The following is a 23,781-nucleotide window of genomic DNA, read 5'->3' on the forward strand; positions in this document are numbered from 1 at the left end:
AAATGACTGAAATGTACTAAAATTACTAAAATGGCATTCAACGAATGAAAAGCTGCAAATATGCCTTTAAATTTCAATCAAATTCAGTAAGATAAGTCTGTAGTGTTCATTATCAGTGATGTTGTATGTGTGTGTTTGTCATGATGGATTGAAATCATGAGGAGTTATTCGTCCTCTCACACTCCAGCGCTACATTAGTGAGTGTTAGTTCAGTCTGTCTGTGATGGACGGGCCCTCTGTGACCCTTCCTCCTGTCTGGGGCCACACCACTGATTTATGTGTGTGTTGGGTATGTCTCTGTCAGGCACCAGTGTGTATGTGTGATTGTGTTTGTAGATTTATTAAGGATCAAGAGGTTTTACCCTGATTTTACTGGTCTGTTGTCAGTAATCTGACCCATGTACAGTAAACACACACACACACACACACACACACACACGTAGCCCCGGTTCTCCCGGGTCTTATCAGCTCCCTCTCGCTCCATTAGTGCCATCCTGCACAGAGAGGAGAGAGAGGAGAGATCGCCCTAATCTGACTGTAAGAATGTGCCGCCCGGGTCAGGTGGGGCACCGCTGACGGATCTCCTTCCTTCCTTTCCCCTCTCCACCATAATGTACATATTTTCTGCTTCATTACCTTCTATCCCCTCATTTTCTCCTTCATCTTAAATTTTATTCTCTTCTTTTCTCACTTGACCTTATTTTGTCTCTTCTTTTCTCCACTAATTATCTCTTTTTTTCTCTGCACCTTTTATTTCACTTTACCTCTTTTTGTTTTCTTTTTTCTTGTCTCCTCTCATTTACTAAATAACTTTTTTCACCCTTATCTCATTATACAGCTGAAGTCAAAAGTTTACATACACCTTGGGATCATACCAAATGCATGTTATTTTTTATTTAGTACTGTCCTGAATAAGATATTTCACATACTGTAAAAGACGTTTACATACATTCCACGAGAGAAAATTCATAAAAATGACCCCATTCAAAAGTTTACATCCCCTTGATTATTAATACTCAGTTGTTACCTGAATGATCCACAGTGTTCATAAGTCCCTTGTTTGTCCTGAACAGTTAAACTGCTCGCTGTTCTTCAGGAAAATCCTTCAGGTCCCACAAATTCTTTGGTTTTTCAACATTTTTGTATATTTGAACCCTTCTTTTCACACTGAGGACAACTGAGGGACTCATATGCAACTATTACAGAAAGTTCAAATGCTCACTGATGCTGCAGTTATTCTTACAGGGTTTCTGTAGGTCTTAAAAAGTCTTAATTTCGCTCTTCCACAAATTAAGGCCTATAAAAAAGGTCTTAAATTGAAGCAAAAAGGCTTTCATTAAGTCATGGCATTAAATGTTGCATGCAATGCAATGCATAACTAAACATCTTAAAATAAAAATAAAGCATACTTCAGATGCAAAATTAAATAAAATCAAGTATTTGGAGAAATGTAACAAAATTTGTCTATGCTTAAAGTAAGAACAAATATCTGCAAATGGGATACGTAAACTTGTGTTCCCTTTTTCTGCACATATTGACAGATATTCGTTCTTCTCTTAGTTTTTGATGAATTACTGTGTCCCCTTCCATTTATTCTTAAAATTTTCTGTACTTAGTCTTAAAAACATAAATTTAAAAAATGTAAAAAATACTATACATAAAACGATTAAAGAAAATGACCAGAAAATGACTTACAAATAAAAAAAGAATAAATTTAAATATATACATTTAAAAAAGTAACATTAAAAAATTATTACTCGACTTAAAACAGCAGTGCTTACAAAAAAATTTAATATTCATTTTAAATAGTAAAGTAATATTAAAATGAATAATTTATAATTTTTTTTAAAAAAGGTGAAAAAAATGCAAATTATCAGAAAACAAAATGTATTAATAAAACAAAACAGCTGTCAGTATCATTTAACGTTAACTTGTGTGTCTGTGTTGTGTTGTGTTTGCAGAGGAGTTGACCTGTGAGCCGGCGGGTGATTTCCGTTGTGATAACCACCAATGCATCCCTCTGCGCTGGCGCTGCGATGGAGACAATGACTGCGGCGACGGATCTGACGAACACAATTGCAGTGAGTAACAGCAGTTTGACCTCTCAGGTTCAACCCGTTCAATAAAAACAACTCAACAAACCACAGAGATAGTTAAATAATAATCATTATTTATTTACCTTTGTGTGGTTCAGTGGAATACAGATTGAAAATTCTGTCATTAATTATTCACCCTCATGTCGTTCCAAACCCGTAAGACCTTCATTCGTTTTCAGAACACAAATGAAGATATTTTTTAATGAAATCTGAGAGATTTTTGTCCCTCCATAGATAGCAAGGGTACTACCACAGTCAAGGCGCAGAAAGGTACCAAGAACATTAATAAAATAGTCAATGTGATATCAGTGCTTCAACTGTAATTTTACGAAGCTACGAGAATACTATTTGTGTGCCAAAAAACTAAAATAACAACTTTAATTAACAATTCTATCCCTCTCTTTTTTTCTTTTTTTGTGCAACAAAAAGTTTTTTCATAGCTTCATAAAAAGACTCTTGCTGCAGGGTCAAAAAGTGCTCTGATTTCATCAAAAATATCTTAAGGTCTTACAGGTTTAGAACGACATGAGGGTGAGTAATTAATGACTGGATTTTCATTTTTGGGTGAACTGTGTCTTTAAGAATTTAATTTTTTTTAAGGATGTCCTGGAAATCTATTTTATGAAAGTGAATAATGACTCGGGCTGTCAAGCTTCAAAAATGCAATTAAAAACATATAAATATCATTTAACTCTCATGCTCTCAACTTAAATATGGTGCCTTGAGTCCTTGTGGTTTAACTTTGACATGCATACACCAATGATACATACAGGGCGAGATATTTTGTAAATATTGAAATTATAGTTCAACCAAAAATGAAAATTCATCAAGTCATCACTGACTCACCCTGAAGTTGTTCTAAACCCATATCCAGATATTTAGAAGAATGTTGGTAACCAAACAGTTTCTGGTTCCCATTGACTTCCATAGTATGTTTTCCATAGTAAGGAAGTCAATAGGGTCTTGTTTGGTTACCAACACTCTTCAAAATGGTATTTTATGTTCAGCGGAGAAAAGAAACTCATATGGAACAACTTGAATAATGAGTAATGATGATAGAATTTTCATTTTTGGGTGAACTGTCCCTTTAAATTTTGATTTATTCCTTGCAGAAAGCAATTGCTTGGCTTGGACTAAAGACTTGGAATGCAATATTTACATTTATATGTAGACATTTAGCAGACGCTTTTATCCAAAGCTATAAAAAGAAAAAGCAAGCTAGTGTTAGAGGCCTAAAAATAGATAGATACTGTAGAATACAACAAGAACAGAGAAGCTAGTGTTAGTTAGGTTTTTCTTTTTTTTTTCTTTTTTTTTTTACAAATCAAATATACAAATCATAGTGGTGGCCATAAATATTAGAACACCAGTATTTTCATCAGCTAAAAATTGTTTTAAGTCAGTTATTTCTATCTTTTGCTGTAGTGTGTCAGTAGGAAATATCAGTTTACATTTACAAACTTCCAAAATTAATTTAGCCATTAATTGTAATAATCCAGTGAGATTTTTGTTTGCACAAGGAGTCTGGCAACAGCCAGTGCTCCACACAGAGATCTGATCTCATTTTCATCCAGTCTGTCTGGAATGACATGAAGAAACAGAACAAACTGAGACAGACTAAATCCAGAAGAACTGTGGCAACATCTCCAAGATGCTTCAAGAAACCTACCTGTAAAGCTACTGTAATGTTGAAAGTTTTAGGCACTTGTGTAAAAATGCTTTTAAGTGAGGATGCTGTCAAAAATAATGTCATAAACAGATTTCCTTTATCAATTAACTTCTATTAACTAAATTACGTCAACATTTGGTGTGACCGTCCTTTACATTTAAAGCAGCTTTTGCATATAGGTGCACTTGCACATAGTTTTTTAGGTAGGTTTCTTGAAGCATCTTGGAGACGTTGCCACAGTTCTTCTGGATTTACTATGTCTCAGTTTGTTCTGTTTCTTTATGTCATTCCAGACAGACTGAATGATGTTGAAAACAGATCTCTGTGTGGAGCACTGGCTGTTGTCAGACTCCTTGTGCAAACTAAAATCTCACTGGATTATTACAATTAAAGGCAAAATTAATGTTTGGAAATTTAAACTGATATTTCCTACTGACACAACACAACAAAAATAGAAATAACTGACTTTAAACCATTTTTAGGCTGGTGAAAATACTAGTGTTCTTATAATTTTAGTCACCACTGTATATTAAAAAATGCTTTTCTGTCATTTTTGAGCTTGAAAAAAATTGAAATCCTTCAACATTTAACATTCTCTGTGATTAAAACAACTTGAGTCAGAAATGAGACAGAATAACCTGTAGACTTGCCTTACTAGAGAAACAGTAACAGCAAAGACAAAGATGAAGGGATTGAGAGAAACAAATTGGATGGATGCAATGTGTGGAGGAGAAGACGTGATGGCAGACAAGGTGCTGTGAGGTGTGAAAGTTTGACAAATGGTCTGCGCTAAACCTTTAAACTACATGTTGAAAGAAGCACTGATTTTTTCAGCACTTTCTCCTCCCTACATAAGAGCTGTAGGGGTGGTGAACGCAGGTCACTGCTCAGATGAATTCAGCTATGAACTCACCTCCCAAAAATAGCTGAAGAACAAGCTGTAACTCATCGGTAGTCCTGCGACACAGTGAAGCCCAGCCTAATCACCCCCCTCATCTGTGTCAGAGGCGGTGCGTCAGGCAGCGCATTTTGGCCTTGCAAACACAGTCAAAAGTTTTTGAACAGTAAGTTTTTTAATGTTTTTTAAAGAAGTCTCTTCTGCTCACCAAGCCTGCATTTATTAGATCCAAAGTACAGCAAAAACCGTACAATTTTTAAATATTGTTACTATTTTCTATTTGAATATATTTTAAAATGTAATTTATTCCTGTGCTGAATTTTTAGCATCATTACTTTAGTCACATGACCCTTCAAAAATCATTCTAATATTCTGATTTGCTTATTTATTATGTTGAAAACAGCATTTCGGGTTTCTTTGATGAATAGAACGTTCTGAAGAACAGCATTCATCTGAAATAGAAATTATAAATGTCTTTATCATCACTTTTGATCAATTTAAAGTAGGGATGCACCGATCATGATTTTCCATGGCCGATTCCGATACCGATTTCCGATTTTTTCAAAAACAAGAAGATATGCATAAACAACATAAACAACATGTTTATTTAGTATTTAACAGGCCAATCTGGCTTTGGTTATTGAATTAATAGCATCTGACATCTGAAATTAAATAATAAATAAAAAATATGAAAGTAAATACAGTTTAATAAGTAAAACATGCTTTTAGTAAAGTAAAACAGCAAGCCAACAGGCATTTTAAATGTAAAATAATAATAATCATTCTTAACAGAACAGACATTTATTTTTGGCTTTTCAAAAGTAAAGTAATGCTTTTTACAAAAATAAGCATCTCAGCTTTGTCACAAGTGAGTCTGTTTCTTTTTTCATCTGTCACGTGAGAAGCTGAGCTGAACAAACGTTCGCTGTCTGCGCTTGTGCAGGGCGAGGACAGGTACGCTTGCGCAACTTCAGCGAGCACAGAAAAGCGGCTGTCCTTTGCAGACATTGCAGATTGCAATCTTCACGTCCTGCTCACAGATTTCGAAAAACCGCCACACAAGTGACATGTTTCTGAATGGATCGAATGCCGCGGCCCGCGTACACACTTCCGGAAAAAAACCGGCCGGGATAAAAACGAAAACCGTCCGGTTGCCGATCGCGCGTTAGATGCAAAAACCGTCCGGTTTCGTTTTATGGCCGGTCAACCGGTGCATCCCTAATTTAAAGCATCCCTGTTAAATAAAAGCATTCATTTCAATAATGCCCCCCCCCCCCCCCAAAAAAAATATACTAACTCCAACTTTTTAATGATATAGTGTATAATGTAAGAAAGGTTTTTATTTCAGATAAATGCTGATCTTTAGATCTTTCTATTCATCAAAAATCCTGAAAAATGTACTCAACTGTTTTAAATATTGATAATAATAATAATAATAAACAGCAAATCAGCATATTAGAATGATTTCTGAAGGATCATGTGACACTGAAGACTGGAGTAATGATGCTGAACATGTAGCTTTGAGCACAAGAATAAATTGCATTTGAAAATATATTCAAATAGAAATCAGTTACTTTAAATAGTCAAAATATTTCACAATATTACTGTTTTGCTGTATTTTAGAAATAAGCAAATAAAGGGAGGCTTGGTGAGCAGAAGAGAATAAAAAAAAAACATTAAAAATCTCACTGTTAAAAAAACTTTTTTTACACTGGTAGTGTATGCGTTCTGATTACGCCATTTCTTTAAATTGTTGGTCAAAGTGGTAAATGCATGTCTTTTGGCCATAGCCACATCCTTGAAGAAAGAAACCTGTATGAACCAGCCAAAACCTGTTTGCTTGTCTCAACTGGTTTAATCTAGTCTTCCAGCCTGACTAAGATGATGTTTACTTGATTTAGTTAAGCAGCTTGCTGTTCTTTCATCATCACTAGATAAATTTGCACAATACAATTGTAAAATGAAGATTTGTTGAACATTTACTTACCCTCAGGCCATCAAAGATGTAGATATGTTTGTTTCTTAATCAGAAAAGATTTGGAGAAATGTAGCATTACATCACTAGCTCACCAATGGATCCTCTGCAGTGAATGGGTGCCGTCAGAATGAGAGCTGATAAAAACATCACAATAATCCACAAGTAATCCACACCACTCCAGTCCATCAATTAATGTCTTGTGAAGTGAAAAGATCTGTGTTTGTAAGAAACAAATCCATCATCAAGAAAATTTTAACTTCAAACTATTGATTCCAGCTAAAACAGAGTTCTCTATCCATAATATTACAAGTGAAAACAGTCCAGAACAGCTCCAAAGTAATATGTCAGGGGGTTTTGATGTGACTTTTTCACTGAAGGAAGCATTATTATGGATTATGGACTTATATTTTAGCCAGAATCATCAGTTTAAAGTAAAAAAAAAAAGTCTTAATGATGGATTTGTTTCTTAGAAGCATGCAACTTTTCACTTCACAAGACTGGAATAGAGTGGTGTGGATTATTGTAATGTTTTTATCAGCTGTTTGGACTCTCATTCTGACGGCACCCATTCACTGCAGAGGATCAAATATAATGCTACATTTTTCCAAATCTGTTCTGATGAAGAAACAAACTCATCCACATTGCGAATGGCCTGAGGCTGAGTACATTTTCAGCAAATTGTCATTTGTTGTGTGAACTGTTCCTTAGTGTGAGATGATCATGTGTGTCTGATTGACACGCTTCTCATGCATCCGCAGCCCCTCGTCCGTGCACAGAGAGCGAGTACCGCTGTGACAACCTGCACTGCATTCCTGACCGCTGGGTTTGTGACCATGACAACGACTGCGAGGACAATTCTGACGAGAGAGACTGCGGTGAGTGAGAGAAAAGAAGAGACAGAAGAAAGGAAAGGCCATCAGAGAGAGAAAGAGGGCGAGAGTAATGCGCTGTGGCACTTACCACCGTTCAACATCATAATACAGTCTTTTTATTACAGATTGGTCCTCAGTGGGTGATATCTCAATGCAATTGTGTGTCTTGATACCTTGTGAATGACTTACAGGAAGTGTGCATAATTCATTTTCCGTGGCGTATTGAAAGAGATTGGCTTCATTCTTTGTGGATGAATGTGTTTCAGAGCTACGGACCTGTCACCCGGGTTATTTCCAGTGTGGCAGCGGGCACTGCATCGCTGAGCGCTTCAAATGCGATGGCAACGCAGACTGTCTCGACTTCACTGATGAAAGCTCCTGTCGTGAGTGTGCCATGTTTTTTTTTGTTTTTTGTTTTTTTGTTTAAATTCTGAAATGCTCCTGAAATGTAACTGAGTTATATTGCAGTGCCCTCTAGAGTCCAAAAAGGTTGTGCAACTGTTTCCAACATCATGCAAACAAAAGGAATATCAAGGAATTTATATTTTGATTAAATAACTTGCACAAATGAATTGTTCCCAGTAAGATTAGGATCATTTTGATCAGTGCTCATGTAGTTCAAATAGCACTACCAGTGCTAAAGCAAAGGGTTTGTTTCTAACTAAATATTTAGAAAAAAGAAAGTTGAGTTTGAGCTGTATGCTTTTATTTTTCAGCCACACGCTACCCGAACAGCACCTACTGTCCACCCTTCCTGTTTGAGTGCAAGAACCATGTGTGTGTGCAGCAGCACTGGATATGTGATGGAGATAATGACTGCGGGGATAATTCAGATGAGGAACTGCATCTCTGCTGTGAGAAACACACAACTATCTATCTATCTACACTAACAGTCAAAAGATTTTAGTTTTTTATAGAAGTATCTTCTGATCCAAAGTACAGTAAAAACAGTCAATGTTTAAAATATTTTTACCATTTAAAATAACTGCTTTCTTTTTGAATATATTTTCAAATGTAATTTATTCCAGTGATCAAAGCTGAATTTTCAGCATCATTACTCCAGTCTTCAGTGTCACATCATTCTAATCTGCTAATTTGCTGCTCAAGAAACATTTTTATTATTATTATCAATATTAAAAACAGTTGAGTAAATTTTTTCCAATCCAAAAATCAGCATTTATCAATATTTTAGTCAATAAGTTCTTTTATTGGAAAATAAATGATAGAGATTAATACTTTTATTTAGCAAGGATGCGTTCAATTGGTAATTTAAAAAAAGTGATGGTAAAGACATTTATAATGTTACAAAAGATTTCTATTTCAGCTGTTTTTTTAAACTTTCTATACATGAAGAAACCTGAAAAAATACTACTCGGCTGTTTTCAACATAATATTAATAAATGTTTTTTTAAGCAGAAAATGCTTATATTCATCAAAGAATCCTGAAAAAAGCATCACAGAAAAAAGAGTAATGATGCTAAAAATTCTAAAATATATTCAAATGGAAAAAAATTATTTTAAATAATAAATATATTTAAAATGTTTACAGTTTTTGCTGTATTTTGGATTAAATAAATGCAAGCTTGGTGAGGAGAAGAGACTTCTTAAAAAAAGAAGAAAAAAACATTAAAAATCTTACTGTTGAAAAACTTTTAACCAGTAGTGTACTATATGTATCTATTGGTCATTATTGTAGTTTTATTAGTGGTATTTTGTATTTTTTATTTATTTAAAATTATTGCACTTTCACTAGCACAAATTTAAGGGAAAGTCAGCCCCACTATTGCCAAGTCTGTGGTTTTTCTGCAGAATTGGGCTACTATTACACTGTTACCGCGGGCTGTTTTTTAGTCCACAGGTTAAACATCAAAGATTTTGATGTAGGGGGCCCATTGACAGGCTGAAAAACCACAGGAAAAAAAGTGATTGGGCTAGTTTTGTATAACAGTTAGGCTAGCTTTGTTTCACAGACCTGGCAACCCTGACTTTAGTCACAGCAAACAGCACAAAGGACTGCGTGAAAGAAAACACACTTGCTGTATTACACTTTTATTTGAGCAGAATAAGATTGGCCTGGATTTGGGCTATTTTTATCAGCAATTGATTCGCAGACCTGGCAACCCTGGACTGATTGAAAGAAAACATACTGGCTGTATTTTGCTTGAGCAGAATATCTCAATAGAGATTTGTAAACACCAGCTTACATGTTTGCTGTTGTTTTTAGCTCATTAGTGCTTTTTTAGTAATGCATGTGTGCATGGTTGCCAGGTTGGGATGATTAAGTAAACGACTGGGAAGAAAATTCAAGAAAAAAGAGCTCTAACTTGAGATTTAAGAATTAAGCTCTAATTGGGGGTTTTAAACTTTTGAAATCTGGCAACCGAAAATGGAACATATTGTAGATAGTTATTGTAGATCTATCTTTCTATCATGCCTGCATGATAATGGTTAATACTGCTCAAAAATATAATCATGATTATTGTAATTTTATTATTATTATTTTTTTAACATTTCATTAGAATTATTGCACTTTCATATAAGCACAAATCAAGAGAATGTCAACTCCAGTGTTGCCAAGTTAAAGTGCATAAAGTATATCCAACCTCTAAACTTTGAGGCTTTATATACGTTATATTTTCAGGCAAGATTTTGTCAAGCTAAATCATCATCTTTGTAAACTTACTTTTCCTAATATAATTTATATAGTATACGGCATATCAGCTATATAACCAAATAAAATCCAACTTGTGCCATTTTCGATGTGGAACAAAGTGCACGAACATCATGTTTCTTGTTCCTTAGTGGACATCTCATGTGATCCTCCGTTCCGTTTCCGCTGTGATAACAACCGCTGCATCTACAGTCATGAGCTCTGCAACTCTATAGATGACTGTGGCGATGGAACCGACGAGAAGCCCGAGCATTGTGAGTGACAGCAAATAGATTATGTTTATACCTTTTTAATTCCCTAAATTCTATTAAAACTCTATTTTTTATGTGAATGACTCCTCAGGTGTGACTCCCACACACGGGCCCTGCTCTGCAGACGAGTATAAATGTGGAAACGGTCAGTGCATTCCTCTACAGTACGCCTGCGACGACTATGACGACTGTGAAGACCAGACCGATGAACTAGGCTGCTGTAAGTTTTGTTTATTTACTCACCTACATGTTGTCTATTATTTTCTCTCTTGCATAAACATGCAAGTGTATGAAGATACAGAAAGGATGAAAAATCTTAGAGAACTAGATTCTGACTTCCTGCACATCTCAGTAACATTTCTTCATCTGTCTGTGTTAGATTACGGCCATGGGCGCACATGCAGTGAGAATCTGTGTGAGCATAACTGCACAGATTTGTCGACTGGAGGCTTTATTTGCTCCTGTAGACCTGGATATAAACCCAACCCGGAGGACAAAAACACCTGCGATGGTTTGTGGTGTTATCTGAATACTTTCTTTATTACAAGACATCAATATTTAGAGTAAATCAGTAAATCAGCCAATCACGACAACAGAATCTCCTGTAGGGGTTTAAGCGACTGAGCTGACTAAGTCACATTTATTTATATAGCGCTTTATAAAATATAGATTGATTTAAAGCAGCTTCACCGAAATAAACAACACTTGCAAAATTCAACAGTTATAAATTGGCTTTAATTTTAGCGCTGTTTAATTGCTACAGAAGACAGCTGTCATCATTTAGCTCTATTTAGTTCAAAAACAGTGTCATTGTTGTTAAATTTATCAATTATTAAATAAATACAGTTCAACTATATTTAGTTCTACAGATGCAATAGTATCATTATTTAGCTCAAGCCAGTTCAGTGTTATTTTAATATTACTGAGATACAATTGTATTTTTTTTTAGTTAAAGATTTAGACATTTGGTTGCATTTTTGTCATTTCTATTAAATTTTCTTATTTTTAATTATAGTAAATATATATATATATAGTAGGGGTGGCACGGTTCACAAAACCCACGGTTCGGTTCGTATCATGGTTTTAGGTCACGGTTTTTCGGTTCTGTACGGATCTTGTTTTTGTTTTTTTCTTTTAATCTTTAACACTCCCGAAATTTACTTTGGCATATAATATGTAGCTTAATTATCCACAATTTAGGATACATTATTAAAAAAAAAATGTTATATCATTTGCGTTGAACCGTGTGACGCACACACGCTCTGAACCGAGACAAGCGAACCGAACGGTTCAGATGTTTTTTTATATATATAAAGTAGTACTGAGGTCTTCCTGTCGGTTTCCACCAAAATAAAACATTCAACATTCATAAATGTTAGCATTGTGATTTTAGTGTTGTTTTGTAAAATAAAATAAAAACAGTAAGACAAAAATAATGATAACAATCATTACAACAAGCTCTATTAATACATTTGTTATAACATTCTCCTTTGCTCAGCAAGGCTGCACTTATTTGTACATTAAAAACACATCCCTGATTCAAGAAGGGGGTCTTAAAAATGGCCAAAGTTAGTATTATTTTACGAAATAACCAATTTTAAGTTAAATTGTGCTTTGTTGGTAGGCTATGATGTCTACTAAAATGTTAAAAATGTTCAGCGTTAAGTAATCGTTGTTTTGTAATTGATAAATATATTAAAGTAAGATAAAACTGTAAAAAGCACATTTTGGCTATTTAAAGGGATAGTTCACCCAAAAATGAAAATTTGATGTTTATCTGCTTACCCCCAGGGCATCCAAGATGTAGGTGAGTTTGTTTCTTCAGCAGAACACAAACTAAGTTTTTTAACAAAAACTGGTGCAGTCTGCAGGCAAATAATGGGAGTGGATGGGCACCAGACCTTTAAAAGTAAACAAAAACATGCACAGACAAATCCAAATTACACCCTGCGGCTCGTGACGATACATTGATGTCCTAAGACACGAAACGATCGGTTTTTGCGAGAAACTGAACAGTATTTATATCATTTTTTACCTTTGATACACAGCCACGTCCATCTGTCATGAGCACCAGTTTAGCATCCGGCTCGTTACACGTGTACTCGCTCTGGTGTAGAATACGCAAACGCTGTAAGGATGAGTTTACGCAAGCAAACGTAATCTTTTAGCTTTAAATCGGTTTGAACAATCAGGATAAGCGCAAGTAATTACCATTTTGAATAGCCGCTATACCCATAATCTCTGTGCACTGTGTAAACAATGAGTGTCGTATACAAGCGACAAATCGCTTCCGGCGTTTGCGTATTCTACGCCAGAGCGCGTTCACATGTCACGAGCCGGATGCTAAACACGTGCTCATGACAGATGGACGTGGCTGTGTATCAAAGGTAAAAAATGATTGAAATACTGTTCAGTTTCTCACAAAAACCGATCGTTTCGTGTCTTAGGACATCAGTGTATCGTCACGAGCCGCAGGGTGTAATTTGGATTTGTCTGTGCATGTTTTTGTGTTTACTTTTAAAGGTTTGGTTCCCATCTACTGCCATTATATGGCTGGCAGACTGCACCGGTTTTCCTTAAAAATCTTAGTTTGTGTTCTGCTGAGGAAACAAAGTCACCTACATCTTGGATGCCCTGGGGGTAAGCAGATAAACATCAAATTTTCATTTTTGGGTGAACTATCCCTTTAATTTATGCAACGGTGAAAAAAAATTGGCAAAATAACACGAAAACCCGTGTTCCTTAATCAGCCTTCGGCCCAGTGTTTAATTTTATTCGGCTTCATCTTCAGCCAAGAATTTTCATTTCGGTGCATCTCTAAAACATTTAGTTATTTTAGTAATTTAACTGAAACTAAATTAAAATAAAAAATGTTGTGACAACTAGCTAAAATAATTGGGGGGAAAAAATTGTGATTTTTCTTTTATTCTATCCTTTCCATTAAATCTTTTCTGCCTGCATAAATGCAGCACAAGAAGTGTGTTCTTGTATAATTTTACCTCAACATTATAAGTTGAAATGCATAATGTAAGATGTTTTCTCCATCTACAGATGTGAACGAGTGTGAGATCTACGGGATGTGCCCTCAGCTGTGCAAGAACAGTAAGGGCAGTTATGAGTGTTTCTGCGCTGAAGGGTTTCGATCAGTGGGAGAGCAGCCAGGAGTCGAATGTGCTGCTGAGGGTAAGGCCTTTCAATCTGAAAATATTCATCCTATTTTTTACCTTTTAAAGGTAAGCTATTAAGCCCCTATTTACAAAATGTAAAATAAGTCTGATGCCCCCAGGGTGTGTATGTTTTATTTTTTAATAGCTTGTTAATATTGCTACTTTTAGGTTATAAGCCACAACGCGCCGTTTTTGTGTTTGTCCCTTTAAATGTAAATGAGAAGGTGCTCCCAGCCCCCTTTTCAAAAGAGGGCAGAGTTTCAAGAGCAGTGAAAAACAAAACAGGACAATCTCACGCACTGAAAATGTCAGAAAATGTCAGAAAATTTACTCGGTTCATCGAATTTTACTGTGCATAATAAATGCATGTTTATGAATTATACAGATAGGGAGCACAGTGCAATAAAAACAACAACAATAGCTGGTCTCATGGTGCCGTCATGAGTTATTACAAACTTTATAAGTCTCACTTGTGATTATGAGTTTGACAAATTTAAGCAGTCGACTTTTACCACATTCTCATTTACGATCATTCTGGTAGTACGTAAAAGCAGCATCAGTGAAAACAGGCAGAGACAATGTAGCCTTAGCAGCGTTAGCCTTACAGAGTGCCAAGAATCTCTTTCAGGAGGCCAATTTGGATAACAACGCTTGATATTTTCTTGTCTGGAGCTGACGTTTGTGCATGAAACGTTGGTATTGATCCTTTCTTTCAGAACCAATCCAGTTGATCTGAACCTTGTTTGAGAGGTAGTCCATTGTAAAATGATTTGCACAAACATAGAACTTTGCAGATTTTTTTTCCGGGACATTTTTTTTTAATGAACTTTAACTGCAGGGCTAGCAAAATTGCTAGCCCGACGTCCTAGGCCTATTGTGATTTCTAGTCGGGCTACCAAAATGTATCAGTGCCCTTAAAATACAGATCTTAAATACAGATCTCCCACGGGTCCTTAAAAACTCTTTAATTTAGCTGTATCAAATTTACGGCCATACGGCTGATTTAAACTTTGAAAGGCAATGATGTCATTTAAAAAATATGAGCGAACGTGGTGTGGAGTCAAAACATGGTGAGAATGTCTTTACGTGACTGTATCTGAAGGGAACCGACTGTCCTTAGAAACTTGTCGATGGTATTTTGATTTAATCTTTACCTATAATACCTGCTAAAGCAGTGTTTATAAGCACGGCGATGCTTTGTGTACAACCGTTACTGGGAAAACCACTATTTTTCAGTGCTCTTAAAGCGCCACCGCGTGGCAAAGAATGAATTTGCACTTCCAATAAGCCTTTCTTGCTGTTTATGGTCAGACCCGTGCAAATATCGACCCATGTTTTTACGCAGCAAACAAATAGAGTTTTTAAATTGTCCAACTCATACTGTGTTCATTTTGCTTGTGCAGCTTTTAAAAAATGATCATAAATGGCCTAAAATTGATTTTTAAAAATTTTACAAATACCCTGTAAATAATGAAATAAAATGTCTTCCTTGATATTTGTGTATTGAAAATTTTTGATTGACAATCAGACTCGTGTCTGATTTCCTATATTTAAAAAAAAAAAAAAAGTTTTTTTTTTTTTTTTTTTTTGGGCTAGTTAAATTAATTTTCGGGGCTACCAAAATCTGAATAGTACCTTCCCAAAGGGCTACCAGTGATTTATAAATTTTGTGAACCCTGAACCACTGTGTCCTAAGTGGTTGAAATCGATGGAGTCTATGGAGACTCCTGTGTTCTTTGGTGCATCCCAAAACACAGCACTAGTAATGCCTCTTTGGTGTTGACATTGTAAAACAGTAATGGCGGACTACTGCTTCTCACTCAGGGCTGTGTCTATGCTAATATGGCAGAGACTGTCACAAATAGACAGGATTTCTGCTGTTTTTGTGTTATTGGGATTATAAAAAATAAATATAGGCAACTGTGTTCAAAAGTGATTTTTGCATAGTAGGTCCTCTTTAAAGCCTAAAATTTGACAAACATATGTAAATATAAACACAACTTTGGAAAACAGCTCCATATGTAGGTAGCAATGTCACTTTTTTTCACTCTCTTATTATTTCTTTCTTAGGAAATCCTCCCGTCTTGTTATTGCCTGATAATGTACGGATCCGTCGCTTTAATCTCTCATCGACGCAGTACTCTGATTATGTGGATAATGCAGAGCACATTCAGGCACTGGACTACCTGTGGGACCCAGAAGGCCTCGGTCTAAGTAAGACACTATTCACAGGATATCCCGTCTAATATGACATATATGTATATGTTTTGATGCAGATGCAGGTGCAGCATGGGGAAGCACAATTTACAGCACAATAAAACAGAACTATGGTTATTTTTGTTAATTTGGACATTGTTACAAACTGCTGGTTTCGTCTGGCCAGAGGAGAACTGGTCCCCCGACTGAGCCTGGTTTCTCCCAAGGTTTTTTTTCTCCATCTCTGTCACCTGTGGAGTTTTGGTTCTTTGCCTGTCGCCTCTGGCTTGCTTAGTTGGGGACACTTTCCAGCGATATCGTATACTATTTGAACTGAACTGACGATGATATCACTGAATTCATTGATGAACTGCCTTTAACTGAAAATTGATTGTTTACAATAATGCGTTACTTTTTTGTTACACAATCTGTATTGTTAAAAGCGCTATATAAATAAAGGTAACTTGACTTGACTTGAATTATTATATTCAGTTATTATAATGTTAAAAGTTATTATTATATACTATTGTAGTGTTTATTCATGTTTTGAATTAGCTTTTATTTTAATATTTTATATCAGTTTTTAATATTTGTTTTCATTTTATTATTTTAAAAGCTGTATCTCCTTTTATCATGATTAATATTTTTTATGTTTAGCTTTAATTTGTTTTTATTTGTTTTGGTTTTCAAATTTAAGTTTTTTTACTTAATTTTTTTAAATACTTCATCTTAAACAGTTTTATTTGCCAATTTGACATTATTTGACATTTCAAATTTTTGTTTAAGGTTTTTAAGTTTAAGTTTGTATTTTATTTTATTTCAGCTTTGTTTTATTTTAACGAAAATGATTTTCAGCTGTTTTGGTAAAAATTCTAATGTGTATAGAGACATTTCCATATTATTTGTATACTATTATAGTTATTATTGACATTTTTTATTATTGTTTATTTTTATTAGCTTTGATTTTTAGATTTTTTGTTTTCAGTTTTAGTTTTAGAAACTTTGTTATGGCCTTTTGTTATTTTTTATTATTAATATTTTTTTACATTTTCTATTTAGCAATTAATTAAACAAACGATTTATTAATTTATTTAAATAATTTTAGCACTTTAACATAAGCTTGCTTTATTTCAGTTAGTTTTACTTTAAGTTTTAATCTATTTAAATTATAAGGTTTTAGATTTAGTGAACAATAACAACACTGAGTGTAACAGGTTTTTGGAAGTTAATAAAAAAAATCTGCTCATCTTTATAGAGATATTCTCCTTCTTCTTAAAGGTTGTAATATTGCAGTTAATCTTGAAGCTGGTTGGTTTGGTTTGTGACTTGATCTCAATTGAAAAATGCTTTGAAATTCCTACCAAACTAACCAAAGTTCCTGAAAACTTAATCACTTTTGTCTTTATTTTATCTTCTTATTTCTGTAATTAGGATATGAATGCCAACTGAAGCATAATTCTACATTTCTGCTAATTATTTTTTTCAGGTATAGTGTACTGGACTGTGTTGGGACGAGGTTCTGATTTCGGTGCGATTAAGAGGGCCTACATGACCACGTTTGATGACCATGGAAATAATCCTGTAAAGGAGGTGGACCTGAACCTCAGATACATCTCCAGCCCTGACGGCATCGCGGTGGACTGGATTGGAGGGTACATAAAATGCTTTTCGAAACTTTACTTCATTTTAGCTCTGATATGATTACTAGGACAGTTCCAGAGAAATAAAAAGTAATTCTGCTATGCGCTTCGTCTTTTCCATCAGCCATATTTACTGGACAGATGCTGGGACTAACAGAATCGAAGTGGCAAAACTGGATGGACGTTACAGAAAGTGGTTAATTCACAACGATCTTGATCAGCCAGCCGCTATTGTGGTCAATCCTGGTCTTGGGTAAGATTATGAATGTATAACTGCTCAATTAGGAGCTGAGGTCAGCTGAGGTCAAAAGTTTACATACCCCTTTCAGAATCTGCAAAATGTTAATTATTTTACCAAAATAAGAGGGATCATACAAAATGCATGTTATTGTTTATTTAGTACTGACCTGAATAAGATATTTCACATAAAAGATTTTTAAATATAGTCCACAAGAGAATATTATAGTTGAATTTATAAAAATGACCCTGTTCAAAAGTTTACATCCCCTTAATTCTTAATACTGTGTTGTTACCTGAATGATCCACAGCTGTTTTTTTGTTAGTGATAGTTGTTCATGAGTCCCTTGTTTGTCCTGAACAGTTAAACTGCCTGCTGTTCTTCAGAAAAATCTTTCAGATCCCACAAATTCTTTGGTTTTTCAGCATTTTTGTGTATTTGAACCCTTTCCAACAATGACTCTATGATTTTGAGATCCATCTTTTCACATTAAGAACAACTGAGGGACTCATATGCAACTATTACAGAAAGTTAAAACATCCACTGAAAACCTTTTACATTTGAAGGGTAAATTTGACTTATTTTGTCTTCTGGGAAACATGTACATTTCTTCTGTAGCCTCTGAAGGGCAAAACTAAATGAAAAAAATATGATATTTAGGCAAAATAAGAAAAATGTACACATCTTCATTCTGTTCAAACGTTTTCACTCTCGGCTCTTAATGCGTAGTTTTTCCTTCTGAAGCATCAGTGAGCATTTGAACCTTTTGTAATAGTTGCATATGAGTCCCTTAGTTGTCCTCAGTGTGAAAAGATGGATCTCAAAATCATACAGTAATTGTTGGAAAGGGTTCAAAAACACAAAAATGCTGAAAAACCAAAGAATTTGTGGGACCTGAAGGATTTTTCTGAAGAACAGCAGGCAATTTAACTGTTCAGGACAAACAAGGAACTTATGAACAACTATCACTGAACAAAAAAAAAACAAAACAGCTGTGGATCATTCAAGTAACAACGCAGTATTAAGAATCAATGGAATGTAAATAATGTTTATGTGCAATATCTTATTCAGGTCAGTTCTAAACAATAACATGCATTTTGTATGATCCCTCGTATTTCGGTAAAATAATTAACATTTTGCAGATTCTAAAAAAGGGATGTAAACTTTTGACCCTTAACTGTATTTAAACGGTATATTTACTATATTTTGGGATTCAAATTAGTAAACAGCATCGAGGGATGCATGGTCATGATATTTTTAAATTTGTGATTTTTAGGTCTGGAGAAGTTATAATAATTAAATATATACATCTTATATAATAGTTACTTTGGGCAGATATTCCTCTGGCGTTGTCATTAATGATGATTATTTTGTGTGTGTATATGTATAGTAAGATGTTCTGGACCGACTGGGGCAGAAAGCCCAAGATTGAGACAGCATGGATGGATGGGCAGCACAGAGAAGTGCTTTTAGATGAAGATCTGGGCTGGCCTACTGGCTTAGCTTTTGACTACCTGAATGAAAACCGCATCTACTGGTGTGACTCAAAAGAAAACATCATTGAATCCATGAAAGCGGACGGAACAGACCGGCAAATTATCATATCAGGAGGTGAGACATCGGAGCAATACATCCGATAACAGATTTTGAATGGCCAAAGTTCTTACATTTGTTGTTATTGCAGACATCGGTCACCCCTACAGTCTGGATGTGTTCGAGGGACACGTGTACTGGACGACTAAAGAGAAGGGAGAAGTGTGGAAGAAAGATAAGTTCGGGAAAGGTGACAAGGTGAAGGTATTGACCATAAACCCCTGGCTGACTCAAGTACGCATCTACCAGCAGCACCGACACAACCACTCAGGTGAGGCCAGGAATCCTTATGTTTCAACAAGGGTGTAAAATGTAACAATTAATCATATGTGTATATAACAACAGTTTTTTTTTTTGTTGTTGTTAAATAGGTCATACAATTAATATTACCTGAAAAATTAACATATAAGGTAGCCAAAGTGTTTAAAACATGGGTGCATGGTTGAGTTGAATAAGGTTTACACTCTTTTAATTTTGTTGTTATGCTGTTTTGTGTTCATCTGCTTCTCCCATTTGCTCTTTTTACATTGACTATTATCTGTATAGATTTGTGGTGAATGTTGTCTTTGGAATAGAAATATTGATATTTTATTGGTAAACATTTGAAAACAAGTGTATTTTTCTCATCTGTTTAAGTTAATGTCATAAAACTAGCAAGTTAAGTCAGTGGTAGTACTGACAGTGTTGTGTAAACATGGCTGAAGACGTGAAAAGATTAACAAATTGGACAATCTGCACTACAAGTCCTGATGTGAAATGATGCTTTGCGAATCATTAGATTCAGATCGGGACTTCGGTGCAAGTTGGTGAATCGTTTGATTCAGATCTTGAACTCAAATAGGAAATGGTTTGCAAATCGTTATTTAGATCAGGACCTCAGAACGTGGACCGCAAATCATTTAATTTAGATCACCACCTCAGAGTGGGTTCGTGAATCTTTTGAATTCAGATTGGAACTTCCAAGTGTGAATTGCGATTCATTTGATTCAGATTGGGACTTCAGAGTGTGTATCGCAAATCATTTGATTTACTTTGGTACGGTTTTGCGAATCATTTGATTCAGATTGGGACTTTGGAGCACGTATTGCCTATCATTTAATTCAGATCGGGACTTCGGAGCGAGTTGGTGAATCATTGGATTCAGATCAGGACTTCGGAATGCATATCACAAATCATTTGATTCAGATTGAGACTTCTGAGCGAGTATCACGATTAATTTGATTCAGATTGAGACTTCTGAGCGAGTATCACGATTAATTTGATTCAGATTGGGACTTCGGTGCGAGTTGGTGAATCATTTGATTCAGATCAGGACTTTGGTGCGTGTATCATGAGTCATTTGATTCAGATCGGGACTTTGAAACGCATATCACAATTCATTTGATTCAGATTGAGACTTTGGTGCGAGTTGTTGAATCATTTGTTTCAGATCGGAACTTCTGAGCAAGTATCACGATTAATTTGATTCAGATTGGAACTTTGTGCGGTGTCACACTAACAGTATATCACAATATAGTTTTTTTTTTTAGTTTCTTTAGTTAAATTTAGTGGAAAAAACATTGTGTTAAATCCTATATTTGAGTAATTGATTAAATAAAAGACTACACAAATAAAGTTGTTAATTTTCATAACATCTTGTTTATTTTCTCTTTTTATATTTGTTTTGATGAAATATTATTCTAAAAAAATTAATTATGAAAAGTCATATTTAATACCCGATTTACAAAAAAGGACTTGAAATTAATATTATATAATGAATAGTTACGAAACTTTTTATTGTTTCCAATTGTAACAATCCCCGTGTTCTGTTTACAACCATTAACAATGTAATCAATGCCCCACAAACAGCCTGCTTGGAAGCTTCAGATGAATTATGTGAAGAATTTTTGCACTTTTTATTAATGAGGTTGAGAGCACCAGAGCCCTCATACACCTTCCTTTGCCTAACCCATCAATCCCAATCACACCCCCTGCAGTATTAGACCAATTTGAGCCTGTTGGTCTGCCTCTGTTAAAAAAAAATTGCCGGTCATATGAAGCCCTCTGGTTCCCCTAATGATTATCTTCCACCCCGTCTCTTTAAAGAGGTTTTTCCAGCCGTACCTCCCGATGTACTCAATATTATAAACAGCAGTCTGACAAATGGTACTGTCCCGGATGGTTTTAAGCACGCCGTGGTACAGCCATTGATCAAGAAGCCTGGTCTTGACATTTCTGTCCTTTCAAATTTTAGGCCAATTTCAAAACTTCCGTTCATGTCAAAGGTCTTAGAAAAAGTTGTTTTTAGTCAGTTGAATGTGTTCTTAGATGAACATAAAATTTTCGAGGTGTTCCAGTCAGGTTTTAAAACCCAGCACAGCACAGAAACTGCACTACTAAAAGTTTGTAACGATATTCTTCTAGCCACAGACTCTGGCCACTGTGTCATCCTGGTCCTGCTCGACCTAACTGCGGCCTTTGACACAGTGGACCATGACATCCTCCTGTCTCGACTAAAAGACTGCGTGGGAATCCAGGGCAGTGCAATAGAGTGGTTTAGATCATACCTGACAGGGAGAAGTTTTAGTGTCCGTGTGGGGTCTGCTGAGTCCTCTGCTGCCCCTCTCACCTGTGGAGTGGCCCAAGGCTCTATTTTGGCCCTACTCCTCTTCTCCCTATACCTCCTTCCTCTCGGGGCCATTCTCCGCAAACATGGTGTCTCTTTCCATTTTTATGCGGATGATTCACAAATTTATATGCCCTTAAAACGAAAGCAAACTCATTCTGTTCAACAACTTTTAGACTGTGTTGAGGAAATTAAATCCTGGTTATCAGCAAATTTGTTACATTTCAATGACACTAATCATACTGTTGGGGCCTAGTGATGCCTCTGTTGCTGATGTAGATCTGGATGCTCTGACACAATATCAAAAGTCCACTGTAACAAATCTTGGTGTAAAATTGGACTCCAATCTGAAACTTGATGCTCAGATCAGTGCAGTTGTTAAAACAGGCTTTTTTCAACTGAGACAACTGGCTAAAGCCAAACCATTCCTTTCTCGGCATCACTTTGACATTTTAATTCATGCTTTTATTACTAATCGCTTAGATTATTGCAATGCACTCTATTTTGGGCTCAGCCAGGCGTCACTTGCACGATTGCAGCTTGTACAGAATGCTGCTGCACGGCTTTTAACTGGTACTAAAAAACATAAAAGTCATTGCACTGGCTCCCGATTCGTTTTCGTATTGATTTTAAAATTCTCTTATTTGTTTTTAAATCCCTACATGGTCTCGCCCCTCAGTATATGTCAGACATGCTCCAGCTCTACTGTCCTGCTCGCTCTCTTAGGTCAGCTGACCAGTCTCTTTTGGTCGTCCCCAAAACAATGAGAAAACTCAGGGGGAACGTTCCTTCTCTGTCGTGGGTCCTAAACTATGGAATAATTTGCCGTTGCATCTTAGACAGATTGATTCTTTTATGGTTTTTAAGTCATCGCTTAAACACACATCTTTTTACTCTTGCCTTTAACTTGTCGACTTTTATTTGTTTTATTGGTCTTATTCTTGACTGGTGTTTTTACTGTACTCTTTTGTATTCCTATGTTTATCAAATATATATATGATATTTATTTTATTTGTGATGTTACCTACTTTTGTTAGGCTGTGTACAACACTTTGGCTGACCTTGTTGTTTTTTAAAGTGCTCTATTAATAAAGTTGAATTGGATTGGATTGGAACTTATTTCGGTTTTTAGTGCCTTTTATTTTAATTGGTATATGCTATTTTAGTTTTTCTGTTTTTAGTGCCTTTCTTCTTATCTCTTAATATAATATTTTAGATTTTAAATATTATATAGAAAAATACAAAGGAAGGAATTAATCTGATTGAAAGCACCATTTCCTCAGTTCCTTTCACCGCATTTCTTTTAGCCAAAGATAATTATTGTAAATAAATGACTGTTCACATTCCCTTTGCAGTGCTAAACCCTTGTCAGGGTGTCTGCAGTCACCTGTGTTTGCTGCGGCCGGGTGGATACACCTGTGCCTGTCCGCAGGGCTCCACACTGCTTACCTTCAACAAGAATGAATGCGATGCCGGTAAGAGATGAACTCATGCCTACTGCTGTTAGTTTGTGAGAAGAGCTGACTGGCTATTGCATCCCATCAATCCATTTCATAACATACATGCATGCTCTGCATCTGCTACTGCATGAATTTATTATTGTCATGTGATGTTTTGAACGTGAGTGTTTGACTTGTGATGTGATTACATTGTGGCTGTGTTGCATTGCCTCGCACCTGCAGCCATTGAGGCAGAGGTGTCCATGCCGCTTGCATGCAGATGCATGAATGGAGGAACATGCTACACTGATGAGGGAGGCCTGCCCAAGTGCAAGTGAGTGTGAACACCAGTGTAGAGCATCACAGCCGCCCTGCTGATAGAGTTGTTTCAATGAAAAAAGGATTTATATCATAAAGAATCACATTTGCATTGATTTTTTTATAAATGTGTTCACTGTTCTATAAACA

The 23,781-nt window shown here is 35.6% G+C and overlaps 1 protein-coding gene across 1 annotated transcript in view; it reads left to right on the forward strand.

Annotated features, from left to right (window-relative positions):
* lrp2a (low density lipoprotein receptor-related protein 2a) overlaps nt 1-23,781 on the forward strand; it is a 147,922-nt gene that overhangs the window by 115,453 nt on the left and 8,688 nt on the right. The window contains exons 49-63 of the mRNA XM_073845133.1: nt 1,962-2,081; nt 7,400-7,516; nt 7,780-7,896; nt 8,230-8,367; nt 10,316-10,438; nt 10,527-10,655; nt 10,815-10,946; nt 13,487-13,618; nt 15,673-15,816; nt 17,285-17,450; nt 17,563-17,691; nt 19,067-19,287; nt 19,361-19,540; nt 23,230-23,349; nt 23,557-23,647. Coding sequence (XP_073701234.1) covers nt 1,962-2,081; nt 7,400-7,516; nt 7,780-7,896; nt 8,230-8,367; nt 10,316-10,438; nt 10,527-10,655; nt 10,815-10,946; nt 13,487-13,618; nt 15,673-15,816; nt 17,285-17,450; nt 17,563-17,691; nt 19,067-19,287; nt 19,361-19,540; nt 23,230-23,349; nt 23,557-23,647 — 2,059 coding nt within the window. The remainder of the gene's footprint in view (nt 1-1,961; nt 2,082-7,399; nt 7,517-7,779; nt 7,897-8,229; nt 8,368-10,315; nt 10,439-10,526; nt 10,656-10,814; nt 10,947-13,486; nt 13,619-15,672; nt 15,817-17,284; nt 17,451-17,562; nt 17,692-19,066; nt 19,288-19,360; nt 19,541-23,229; nt 23,350-23,556; nt 23,648-23,781) is intronic.

This window comes from Garra rufa, chromosome 8 (genome assembly GCF_049309525.1).
Source record: "Garra rufa chromosome 8, GarRuf1.0, whole genome shotgun sequence".
Taxonomy (NCBI): domain Eukaryota; kingdom Metazoa; phylum Chordata; class Actinopteri; order Cypriniformes; family Cyprinidae; genus Garra; species Garra rufa.